The sequence below is a fragment of the Gavia stellata genome, chromosome 2 (assembly GCF_030936135.1).
Source record: "Gavia stellata isolate bGavSte3 chromosome 2, bGavSte3.hap2, whole genome shotgun sequence".
NCBI lineage: Eukaryota > Metazoa > Chordata > Aves > Gaviiformes > Gaviidae > Gavia > Gavia stellata.
In genome coordinates this window covers 3,977,939-3,991,722 of record NC_082595.1, presented here as the reverse complement: position 1 = coordinate 3,991,722, position 13,784 = coordinate 3,977,939, and the positions used below count along the sequence as shown (strand labels likewise).

The following is a 13,784-nucleotide window of genomic DNA, read 5'->3' as shown; positions in this document are numbered from 1 at the left end:
TCTAGACCCATTCACAAAATATCTACAGAGGGTAAAAGCCCAGGGCTGATTTCTGGTTTATAACTTACACAGGTTTCCCAGAACAGCTGGTGGTTTCAGTGCAGAGAGGCTTCTAGGTCTGACTGGAACCATCCTGTCAAAGCTGCACGGATGAAGCTTCTATTGGTAATGCTGGTATTGTAAAGTATTCCTGGAGAGCACTATTAATCTTGCACTCAACAGCCATTTAATTTTTTTCAGGGTTTATCCTAACAGAGTCTGAATAAACTCCTGCAAAATAATTACTATAAAATGATTTATCTAGCATGCTAACCAGTGAGCGTTGAGGACGTTCAATAGAGAATCCTTTTGTTAAAGGTTCCTTGCCTGACACTATTCATTCGAAAGTGAGGAATCAGCGGGCAGACTTTATAGATCACGGATATTAAAGCACCGGCTTTAAAAGGATAGTTCTGTTAGAAATTCCAGGCTACAATTCTTCAAGCAAAGCATTGTCCCCTTTCTGACACTTGGATGATGCTATGATGTTAAAGGTGGAATGAATTGCTCTCTGAAGTGCCTCTTTTTCTCTCAGTTGACTACAGAGGGACCCTAGAGACTAGCTTTGACATGATGCCTAACTTTCAGATAGCTGAAGTCACAAAAGATGAATACCACCTTGTCTAACTTCATACAACAAAGCATCTGAACGTCTGAACTAAATCTTGCCTAGGGAGATTGAATCTCATGATGTCGTGAATTAGATGACTGGTTTATTATACAGATTTTATTCCCTGACGGTTAGTTGAGGTCTAGACTGAGAATTGTGCTGAACTGCTTGGAAATTAGCTTTGCAAGTTGGAGTTTTTGTCTTCTATCCACTGAAAATATTTTCTGGCCTTTGTTCAAATGCTAAAGAAAAGCAGCCAGCATCAGCAGAATGTAGATGTGTTAAAAAAGAGGTCTCCTGTACATTACTAAGACAAAGAAATAAGGAGAAAGGGACAAGTCCATTGCGTGGCCTTGTAAACTGGAAAATAAACAGTCTTCATTTCATCTAATGCCTTTCCTACGCGCTCTTTATGAACACTTGGCACTTGGTAAAACCCACACAAGTACAGCAAGATTCCTTAGGCAAACAGTGAAACTCTGCCATGACCAAGCTCTCTGCCTGAGTAACTTTCGGAATGAGTGCAATTTTCTACAGAGGAGCCCCCAGAGACGGCGCTCTATTATACCAACACGGTCGCAGCTTAGGCAATGCCTAGCATTAACTAAAAACTCAAAGCTGACAGCAAGTCTACTCTTTCCTGTTTCATCAGTCAAATCCCTCAACTTAAACTTGTTAGAGATGCACCAGTAAACTGCTGGTTATTGTTGCTGCCACAAATGGCCTGATTCTGTTCACTCACTACTTCTCTCTCGTTTCTAAGATGGATGAAAGGGCTATTTAAAATTGTTTCCATTTCCTCCCAATTAATTCCATCCTGGGTGTCAGCTAATCTAATGCTCACTTACTGTGGCCCGGCCAAAGAGCTTTGGTCATCTTTGTTCATCTGGCGCCGCTTGCCTTTCTATTTGTGCTAAGGAATTCTCAATCTAATTTCTTAGTCCTTTGCTTGTACTCAGTGCACAGCACAGACCAAACTCATCTGTGAGTACTGCTCTGAGATGGTATAGCAATACAAATAAATGGAAACAGTAATAAACTCCTGTGTAGTATTTACAGAACAGTATCACTGAGGGCTTGAAATGTAGGAAGAGTAATTTTGCACGACTGACTGCCATTTGGTCGCATCCTGGCTGGTCATGACACTTCGGTTTCATTTTGGCAGTTACCCTAATTGTCCAGGAAAGGAATGCACTGTCTACTTGAAAAGTCAAAAATTAATATGAACCAGAGAATGCTCTGACTGCTATTATACTTGAGAAAGACAACTGTAATGCATTACAGACACTGCTGATGTCTGGTACTGCTAGTAATAGAAGAAGCAAGTAGAAGCACATTTATTATAATTTAAGGGGAGCTACATGAAGTCACAAATTAGCCCACATACTACAAATCAACAGTTAAGATGAAGACTACTTGCTACAATATAAACTTGTAATGGAGTAATAATTGCCCTAAAGGTTTTGTGATGAGATTAGATAGGCAGGCATGTTTTATGACCAAAGAAAAAGAAGGAATAGGCTTGTCCAAATGAGAGAAATTGCCTGATTTCACTTGGGAGCAGAGGAAGCTGGAGGTGCTCCAAAGACGAAATTAGAAGAAAACAGAAGACAAACACCGTAAGCATGGAAGACCACCGCAAAGCACTTTGTGCAAAGATGAGCAGCTCAAACATGTCTTACAGTAGAACTTTTTTCCAACATATGATAGAAAAGGTTATGTTGCATTTCTTATTTGTCTTAATCAGTTGTAAGTTATATTTTTAGAAAATATACTTTATACAAGATGTATTTTGCAATCCAATTTTTTAAAAAATCAATGTAACTTTATAGTAATATGTACCACTGCAAACACTAAGTGTCAGCTCCAGCCTCCTTTACCTACAATGAAAGAACAGCTATAACTTAAACCTAACTCTTCTGTTTTCCAAGCCAAACTCTTCTGCTGGCTGTGAAGAGCCCAGCAATGACAAAGAAACTGAAGTCCAAATCAGCGATCAAACCTCTTGTTAGGCTCCTCCTTTTTCAAAAGCTTTGATAAACATATAGGGACAGATCTTCAGCTGATGCAAGTAGTCGAAGCTCCAACAATTAATGGGATGATGCGCAACGTGCTTTACAACGTTCACTAGCAGAAGCTCCACCCAAGTAACTTCATAGTTACTCACTTCACTTCCTTTACTGTGGGAAACAGCTCGCATGCAGTAAATACTTCCATTATTTTGCTGTCTAAGTCACTTGGCAATTTTTGTAGACCGGTGAGTCACTTTACCACTGTTTTGTTACTGATGTCTACAATAAAAGTGCCTGACGAGTAATACTGTTGCCAAAACTTTACACTTTGCGTTTCTGATCTTAGAGTGATTGCTTTCTTTTTGTTATGGTTTCGTTAATGTTCATAAACACACGTACATTCACTGTTATTCCATGAGGTGCTTAAAGAGTCCCCAGTGACTTTCTATAAATCAATACCAGCAGTGATAGTATTACAGAAATATTGAAATTTCATCCTTTTAATATTTATCTTTTTTGTACTGTATAACATTATGCTGGATTTATGCAGTTGTTGCTTACAGCTCTAAATGACATCTTAAAAATCCAGTTCATAATTTAGGCTTAAGTGCATGGAATATTCACTGCTGTAGTCTCCGCAAAATCATTTACACTAGATTGTGGCTCACACAAATCAACCAAAACAGCTTAGATCTCAGTATGCTGCAACCGATCATCTCACAGAACCAGAGAGATTGCCTCTCAACCCTCAAAGTTTTGAGGTATCAAAGTAGTCGCTTTGTTCATCTCTATTCATATCAAATTAAAAATCCACCATTGATATTATTTTTTGAACATCATAAATCTCTCTGTAAGACTTGACTAAATCATATTTCCTTGTAGATCTGAAAAACATTTCCAAACCTCTTATTTTGCTTACAAATTTGCCGATACTCCATCAGTCATGCTCCCTGAACAATGCACTTCAATCTCGAATTGGACCCAGAATCCAGTTGACTCATTTAAGTGCTTGCAACCTCCCCATTGTACAAAACTTCAGCATTTCAGCTGGCAATCATTTAAAGAAGGGGGGGAAAAAGTATTCTTAAAATTCCTTTCATGTAATAAAACCTGACTGGTAATTTAAGATTTTGCCATCCGTGTGTGACTTCTGGATCAATATGCCTTACTAGCAGGGCTTTCAAAGGCTCGATTCATAAAAGCCCTGTATGCCTCATTTATGGAGGTACTCCGTAAAACTGCCTTCATGGAAGCACAGTGCACAGTCCGTCCTTTCTCATCCTCACAGATGGCAGGCATGCCTCAGTGCAATTCAGTAATGATGGGATTTTTGAAAACTCCCGAGGAACTAAGGAGCACAGTTCCCATTCATTTGTGCTCCTAAGTCACTTGGCAGCTTTTGAAGTTCCTCTCCTTCCCCACGTTTTTCATGACTTCAAAGCAGAAGAATCACAATATACAGGTTTAATGATCCTGACCGAGATTCGGATGTGCAGCTACGGGTTGTGAGTTTCTAAATACAGCATAAAGGAGTCTCATTTGTGGAAAGGGCACGCACTCTTTTTCAGAAAACTTCGGTTCCCCGTTACAGGTTCTTAAATTTTTCAGGGAAAAAATCGATGCATTGGGTTTAGTCAGTTGGCATTTCTATTTATGTATTATGGATTTGATTTGGAATTACAAGGTCAGGGCTTTTTGGTTTTAGTTGTTCTGTTGCAGAGTGTCTACTTCAATGTATCCATCACTGCTGGCACCAACGTTGCACACCTCTCCCACACTAGATACAGAGCAGAATTATTAAACAATGTCTGTTGTTTGGCGCAGCAATTGGTTTGCTAAGAAAGCTGGCTGCAGCAGATCATGCAGAAACAGAATGGCGGGACAAAGCAAGCAGGGCTCTTTGAAGCAGAAAGAGGAAGGTTTTGGACAAGAAAAGGGAAGAACGGGACGGGATCTTATAGCAAGACTGGGGCAGATTTGCAATGAGACCTCTCGGACAGAGAAAACAAGCTGAACTTGAACACTTCAGAAGATGAGCCCGGAGGTATAGAAGTGCCTTGAGCCAAAATCTAAAGAAGTCTTCACCGTGGTAAAGAAAGAGGAGGAATTATACCTCTTCTCAGTCTTGTATGTGTTGCACCACTAACAGAGTGTTGCTGTATGTAATACCTATGCAGGCCTTTAAAAAAATAAGGTTCTTGCTGCTGACGTTACAACCTGGAAGTGCACACAGAAAATCGTCTTTCCTTCTTGTCCCATCTTCTCATCCTTCTTGTTCTTCATCTTCCAAAAATGATTTTGCTCACCAATGCCCTTCGGGTTCTTTTGAGTCATGCCAGAAAACAGTCATAGCTTCCACCTGAACATCCACACATTTATCTTTGCATTTGATAATTTTAAATGTTAATTGATTAATCCTTTTGCATTTCATTCAATTTTCACAATTCACTGAATTTCCCTCAGTCTCACTTGGTTTCTTTGCTGGTTCAACGGATTATACGTCTACTTAGTTCATTCTGGTTGATTGAGTGGCTATCTGATTAAGTTTGATTGCTCTAGTTAATTAATTGGATTGTAAATGTTTATTCCAATCATTTTCTAACTGGTCAAACCCTTTAATCACTTCCACTATCTAGACCAATTATCCCTGCCTCATATCCTGTCATTTGTTTTCAGTGTTACCAGTTTATCACCATCTCTCCTTTCCTCATCACTCCCTCCCTTGTTTATTCTTTTGCTCATGCAGACTCCTCTCCTTTTTGCTTGATCATCTCCCTCTTCTGTTCTGACTTTCCAAGCTTCCCCACTGTCCCTCACCTCTTCTCAAAGACCACTGTAATTCTTCACAAAGATGAATCAAGTCGCTTAGCCAGGTCTTAACATCTTCAAACGTCAGTCGTGTTTAAATCAAAAACCTTTCCTACAGCTAACAGGGAACTTCATGGGTCTATATAAAATGAAACTCAGAACAAAACTACCCCGACTCTGTTTTAGCAAAATCAAGGTCTTGCATGCCCTCTCTTACAGGCCAGCAGTCTTTTGACAATACAGGGGTTTATTTTGGAGAGAGAAAGGGAGAGACTGTCATCTACTTACACAGTGGAATCAGCTTGCATAAATCTTTGAATCTGGAGTAATACTGGTTTAAAATCATTGGGTCATCCGTAAATCATCATTGTCCTCCCCATTTCTCAAGTGATAATAGTGAATCCTATGATTGTTTCAATAAATCCAAGCAGTTAAAACCTCACAAGAACTAAGTGGCAGCAATTAATAGTAATAAAAATAAGTTCAATTTGAGGAAAGCAGATTACAGAGTTCATTTTCTTTCACTGAATCAATGGCTCCCCTGTTGAAATAAGCCTTAATTAAGGGAGAAGGTCAGGATAAAAATCATATACAGCATTAAAAAGATAATGTATTGGCCAATTCTTCAAGGTGTTAAAAAGTACTTAAGACCCACAACTGCCAACATTTGCAGGGGAACTGAGGGGTTTGCAGTGCCTCTCAAGTGGTTTCCAGTACCTCTTATGAGCAGGCCCTTCTCTTTTGATTATTAAAGGTTTGGATTTTAAAGGCTGAGGCTTCTCAATTCTGTTTCTTAACCCAAATCACCTAACCTTTTTTGAATTAGAGCAGATGAACCTGCCCACTCTGGTAAGACAGCAGCTTTGTCTAAGAAACACCCACATTCGGTCCTGCTATGGCAGATTCCAGCCTTTCCACCTTCCGTATGAATGCATCGATTTTAAAGACCAGTTTTACGAGCATTATTACACCATCTCAAACATTTCTTTATACCTCCCCTCCTCATATCTTAAAAACCCAAATACATCATCAGTCGATTATGAAAGAAAACCAAACACTAAGTCCCATTCACCAACATACTGGCATGACAGACCTATGAAAACCAAATGCTCTGGATACTCAGGTTCATCTCCCCCTCCCCTTTGGTGACTACACTAATGCGCTAAATAGATTAAATTATTTAACATAACCATCACTGTCCAAATTTGGCTCCACAAAAAGTAGGTGTTCCCAGTCAGCAACAGAAATGCATAATCACTAATTCATTACTGTAAGAAGCTACTCTACCACTAATTGAGTTACTGTGCCTTTTCTAGAAGCAATATTACGACTAAATTTGCTTAATTTTTTACTCCTAGCGTTACTATAACTTAATTTAAAATAGATGAAAATGAAAAATGAAAACAAAGATAAGCCCCATAACAAGTGCATTAAATTTATTTTACTTAAATGGGCACAAACCACAAGTGAAATAGTTTTCACTTTGGAATTCCCTTAAAATGATTTAACTTCACTACAGCCACCACACTCTTCTGTAAAGCAATTTTTCCTCCAACACAAGATCCCTCCAGGATTAAAACACTAGCAGGTTAGAGATGGTTTTTGGCACACAACCTGAAGTCAGAATAATCAGTCATACCTCATGGGGGAGCAGAGGTGAATAGGGAGGAAGGTGGTTGCCAAAGCATTTGGAAGCAAATATTCTTAAAATAGTAAGGCTTTTCCAGATGCCTACTTAGTGAAATTAGATCCACAGGAAAAGCAGCTCAGTGGAACTGTATAAATAGCACAGGCCACTCCAAGGAAAATGCAGCCAATCTGCCGAATTTTATTTTATTTTTTTTTTTAACAAAGGATACTCAGAACTTAATCCAAACATAGTGAATAATTCCCATTGGCTTCAATTAAATCTGGATCTATCCTCTGGCTTGGTAAGCTTCTTAACCATGGCATTAATGCCAAAGGAAATTCTCCAGCTTCCTTCACACAAAAATGACCTGGATAGACCAAGTAAGTATCATGGTAACTGTTGGTCCTAAACCTCAAATAGAGACAACTATTTCTGAAATTTAAGGCTACCTTTTTTTTTTTTTTTGAAATCATGTTTATTTTTCAGTTTTATAACAATGGCATAATACCGACTGTGCTCATTGTTCTGTTCACCCGTTCCCCTGAATTTCTGGGCAGTGGTGGATCTCCAGACCGTATAAGATGAGATGGTTGGTTCCACTGAAGTTATGTGTCTTCTCTCCACTGTCCCATAATTACAAATAAGCAAATAATTAATAAAAAAATATTGACACAATTAAGTTAGTTGCTTCATAAATCTTCTGTAAACATCTTGCAATTTTACTCATGTGAAACTTACTTAGAAGTTATACAAAATTTTTAATGAAATAATTATTAACATCTAAATTAGCTGTAAGGGTGTCATGTAGGACTTCAATGAGAAACCCATGTTTAAATTTTTTACAGTGAGAACAAACAATCACTGGAACAACCTCCCCAGGGACGTGGTGGAGTCCCCATCACTGGAGGTTTTCAAGATGCAGCTCGTCAGGGTGCTAGATAATCTCACCTAGGCTCCCTTTCCCACAAAATATTGGACCAGATGGTCTTTTGAGGTCCCTTCCAACCTGAGCTGTTCTACGACCCTATTGGATACGCTGATACTATTTCAGTTTTCTTTTTGGAAGAGGTTAACTTTTCCAGGCAATTTTCCAGTAGGAAGCATCAAGAACTCATTTTGAAAAGGCGCTCACTGGTATTTCATTAAGTTCAGTTAACCACAACATCCTGTCAGCAAATTAATTTATAAGACAAACTGCAGAAAGCGAGCATACATGGGAAAACTGAAATGATACATATTCAGGTTTTGTCTGAATACACAAACCCATCATTTTAGTAATGATTCAGATACATAAGTAATCCTGTTTGGAGAAAGCCCTTATTGATTTCCTGCAGTTGATTCATAAATCTGTAGCCAGACTATTTATCAAACGGAATCATGAAAAATTCTATCTGGCAGTTGCTCATATTTCTTCATACATGTTGCAAGTCCAGATTCTTACTCTTCCCTCACTATCTCTTTTTCCAGCAAAATCACCTTTAGGTCTTCAAAATTTTTCCTTTCTTGAGACGTCCTCTGCTGTGGATCAAGGATGTGCTTTTGGTACAACCTTAACTTCAACTTTGAGAAATTTGCATATGTATTATAACCATGAGATCATTACAGAACTAACTACTTACCAGCTCTGAAGGTAATGAGTGTATGTCTATGTACTTTCAGTATCTACTGAAAAAAGCTATTGCTGAGTGGACAGAAGCATTAACCTAACCAATAACACAGTCTCTCCCCTCTCCAAAATAAAGACGTTTTTTATGTTGCTTACTGAGCTTGAAAACTTTAAAGCTAAGTGCTTCCTCTTGGACAGGCTGAGTGTCTGAAATAACTGCTTTTAACAGCCTCGGAGCATCATTAAACCTTTAACATGTTTTAGAAGCATTTGATCTCCACGCCCCTTACTTTAAAAGTTACTTAGAATTGGTAAATCAAACATTGCTAAGTAAAACAATGTCTTGTCATTTACTTGTGCTTAACAGTAAGTACTTTAATTAAGACTTTTGGAAATAAGTTAGCAAATTAATTAATTTACAACTGCAATAAAAAACCAGTAAGAAACCCATTAAATATCATTAATAAGTCAATACATTACTTAGGAAATGAACTCTATTTTTATTACTAGAAATTACTATCAACTATAAAATGCCACTGTACCAATTATTTTACCTGTAGAAGGAGCAAATTTGTAACTGACATTATTAAATTAATATATGACTTCTCTGCAATTTGTAATTTATTTTTTTGCTTTGGATACTGCTCTTATTTAAATAGTAAGTTGTAAGAAAGAAAATGAGACAATCAAGTTTACGTTTCACACACTGACAAATGCAATCTGCTCCACATTTAAGATAGTAACTGAAAGTCAATTGGCTGTATGATGATGGGCAATGCTACCTGTTAACTGTCCTGATCCAAAACCTACAGAACTCCAAGCAGCCTTTCTATTGACTGCAGAGGCTTTCTGATCGGAATTTAATCCTATGGTTCAGGAAAACTTTCTGTAAAAAAACCCAACACTTAGCACATGTCAAGTGCTAAAAAGCCCTTAAAGAATTAAAGCCAGAGGATGGAGTGCATGAGAAGAACAGTGGTGACAAACTACAGCAATGATAAGAGATTCACCAAATACAGTTTTGGCCAAACCTGAGCATTTAAAAACAAAAAACCCAACAAAACTCAACACCAAAACAAAAAACCAAAACCAAATGAAGCCCCTCAGTCTGCAAGGGCTTTCCTTTTTTCTCTCAAGCTAATCCAATCAAGACCGACTATATGATGGGAACTGGGAAATGTGAAGATATTCAAGTGACACATCACTTTGATTTTCTTACCTGCTGCACTGTTGAATGAAGAAAGGAAAATGTGGAGTACAATTAAAACATTGCAATGATAGAGTTATGTTTCCACTCAGCAATTTTTGGTCAGATGGGATACGAATCTAGAATTTTTAAATTTAGAATTAAAAAAAATTCAGAATTTTATCAGCATCTGATTTTTTTTTTTAATTTTAATTTCCCATTCAATCCCAAATAGGCTGTTAGTTTTTCAGTTCAAATGCAATAAAAACCCCATCTTTTCCATGATTAAAGAACTCAAAAAATGGAATTCACAATGCTTAAAAGCAAGTCCCAACCTCAAACTTCTACCTTCTTCAAGCCCCTGTTGGCATCTAATTGAGATCCAAACCTGTATCCACCTATGGAAATAGTAGCCTAATTTCCTAGGATTGACTATGTGCCTTTATTTATTTTTAAATTGTGTATGTGGTCTTTAAGAGGCTTAGAAAAATTAGTCTGAAGGCTTGTTACTGTTTCTCAGATGTTTCTTTCCCAAATTCACCCATGTTTTAAGTGCTTCAGTGACATTAAGGTATCCAAGTAGCTATGCTGCCCGAAGGCTTCTAACAGCTGCAGAAAAATTAGATTTAGATTAATCTTTTCTTATTGCTTTCCCTATTTCCTCCAAGCCTAAGGTGCCACCCTCGGCTGCTCATCACCACCTTCTTTTCTAGTAAAAGGACACAGTACCACACCTTCAGCTGTGCGCAGAAGGCTTAGCGGTTTCAACCGACTACGAAAAAAACAATTGGGTTTCTTCCCTGGTGGTATTACTCATAGACCACGTCCTGTAAGCAAAGCAGGGAGAGCAGCCAATTGCTGCAAATCTGTAGACAAAAATGGGAGATTTGTTCCTTCTTTTGCTCACAACGTATCTTAACAGCCTCAGCAACTGACATCTGTCATCTGCAGAATGGTGCCCAGTGCAGGTATGAGCTCACTCCACCTACATTATCCTGTCACTCAGCTGACTGTCTTTCACCTACCGCTCTCCGTCAAGCACTCCCAAGAGAAGAATCCATGTACCTTCATGGGAGCTGAGTATCTCCTGTAGTCTGTCAGAAAAATTGTTGCAATGCATTCCCAAAGCACTGTGGATTTGAATGACTTCTGCCTCGTTCACTTTTTTGGTTCGGGGAGTTGCAATACTTTCTTTTCAGCCTTAGAGAGATAGCAAGATGCATTCCGTACATCAGCAGCAGACCAGGTGCATTCTGTCTGAATGTGCCTTGCGCGTTCAGCACAATGTCAGGCTGTTCCTTGTTGGAGCTCAGAGATCACCTTTATGTACGGACAGCACAATAAACCCCTTAATACAACTGGCCTTTGTGGAGAGCAATGTAAATAACCAAAATAACGTATATTCTCCAGCAGATTTCCCTGTCCTAGACAGGTTGAAAAGAAGGGCGTGCAGCTCAACTCAGCAGTACTCCAAATAAATAAAATGGACAAAAGGTAATGTGTTAAGTGCTATAAGTAATAATATTTTTCACTGACACGCCACCTAAAGATTTCAGTATGATTCACAAGCTCCATAAAGCTGGCAGAACTAAAATGCAGCTGCTTCTGGCATGAAGCACTAAATTTACATACTTGAATTGATAACGGAGCTTGTATTTAAAAACGTAACCCCCATTAAGGTTGCCCATTATTAAAATTCCATGCACTACATTGAGCTATTAGGGGTTACTCAGCAATAACTGCTTTGGAACATTGCCAAAGAAAGGCGTACTTCATTAGAATCAAGTTTTCCACAGTTGTTTAAAAAAAACAACCCTGAAATCTGTTACCAGGATTTGTTACCATCAAAAAGATGACTTGCAAGCTATCTGTCTAGGACCCACTCATCTGTTTTACTCTCTGCTGCAGAAAGTGACGTTGTCAGGATAGGCATCTGGCAAGCCAGGATGAATACTGCTTTGGTTCTCCCAAAATGAAATTCTCCTAGAAATTCTTTTCAAAGGGGGAAAAAAATAATCTTTTTTCCTTCAAGAAGTTAAAAACTTCTAAGGCAATATTAAAAAAATTCTTCCCTGAAAGGGACCGTATTTTTTTTTTTATTTAAACGATTGATTGGACAAGAAGCTTTCATTCTGTGAAGGTTCTGTAACAGCCAGAAATCATGCTCCTCCCCAAAAAGGCATCAAAAGACTATAAAGCAACAAAATACTCTACGTTACCTGTACTGCAGTTCTTCATCGCAAAGGAATCCACAGCCGCTACGCTCTTGTTCCCATTAGCAACATACTCCAGTGAGATCCGAAAGGGTTTCTCTAGATGTCCAACTCTCCTTTGAAGCAACACCCATCTGGTCTCATCATACAGCGAGAGGAAAGAACAAAGGAGAAGAGCGGTAAGGAAGGCTACTTTACAAGGACCAAATCACCCAAAGCAGCAGCTCCGGAGGTGGCTAGTCATACTGTGCCTCCTACCCCATGGTCAGGGCCTTTCCCTCCCATGGATTTTGGAACAGCAAGCTTCTAAGCACCAAGATTTCCACCCAGCTAAGATGTGGAAAACCCAGCTAAATAGTAGCTTATTGCTCTCTTCTGTCACACTTCTGCGCTGCTGGATTTCTCACAGATGTTTGTCTGCTGTTTAAAAGAAGCCTAAGTTTCTTTGCAAAGCAAGCTGTGAAATCTGTAGCGCATGTGCACACCCTCTCTAAATATCACTCCTCCTGCTTCTCACCGGCAAAGTCTCTTAGTCACTCGGCAATAAGCCGCTCTCCAGGGCTTGCACAATAGCTGTCTTTCCCAGCACTGCGTCACTGGTTGAGGTTACACACTTTGCTTCTAAGGTGGCTGGCTGGAACGTCTACACGTGCATGAAGCACTACAACTAAAACATGCCATTTCCCCTCTTCACACTTCTTCTCCCGCACCTCACAAACAAACAAACAGCCCCACCAAGTAAATCAATGAACCAAGGAACTGGATTAGCAGCCCTGGAGACTAACATCCACAATCCAAGAGTGTTTCAACTTAGTCTACTTGTTGCCAAGAGTAAATGAGATCAAAAAGTCTGTATGAGCTTAATTTACTCTCTGAGACGCTAGAAGACATCAAGGCCTGGCTGTCTCTAATGTCCACCTTCTCCCCGCCGGTCGGCTGGGTCTGCTGCTCCGCCTGAAACGCCTTGCCAGCCAGCACAAGAACTACTCCTAGACCCTCAGCTCTTACACATCACCTCTGATTTAACTTTCAAATGTTCTGTGTCCAGCAAGACATGTCTAAAGGTAGACAGTAAAAATGTAAGTATGTGTCTTTTCCCCAATATACTGGAATTCTGATCTGTAACGAAAAGCTTAAGGAATAAAATATTTGTATGATAACGTGCTCTGGCCCATTTCACCTTTCATCCTTGGGCACAGGCTGCCAGTAAAACCACTCGTTGACATCATTTGTGAAGGGTTGCTTCCCACGAGGCATGTAACTACTTCGGCAGCGATACAGAGCCTGTCACCCATTTCACCTCAATTATTCAGTGCCTACTTACTAATCATAAACATGATCACAGAATCATTAAGGTTGGAAAAGACCTATAAGATCATCAAGTCCAACCATCAACCCAACACCACCATGTCCACTAAACCATGTCCCGCAGTGCCACGTCTACACGGTTTTTGAACACCTCCAGGGATGGTGACTCCACCACCTCCCTGGGCAGCCTGTTCCAATGCTTCACCACTCTCTCAGTAAAGAAATTTTTTCCTAATATCCAGCCTAAACCTCCCCTGGCGCAACGTGAGGCCATTTCCTCTCATTCTGTTGCTAGTTACATGGGAGAAGAGACCAAGACCCACCTCACCACAATCCCCTTTCAGGGACGAGAGAGTCTGTAAAGCCACTCAG

The 13,784-nt window shown here is 39.4% G+C and overlaps 1 protein-coding gene across 1 annotated transcript in view; it reads right to left on the bottom strand.

Moving 5' to 3' along the window:
- ALK (ALK receptor tyrosine kinase) overlaps positions 1–13,784 on the bottom strand; it is a 319,863-nt gene that overhangs the window by 92,751 nt on the left and 213,328 nt on the right. The window contains exon 8 of the mRNA XM_059828041.1: positions 12,111–12,238. Coding sequence (XP_059684024.1) covers positions 12,111–12,238 — 128 coding nt within the window. The remainder of the gene's footprint in view (positions 1–12,110; positions 12,239–13,784) is intronic.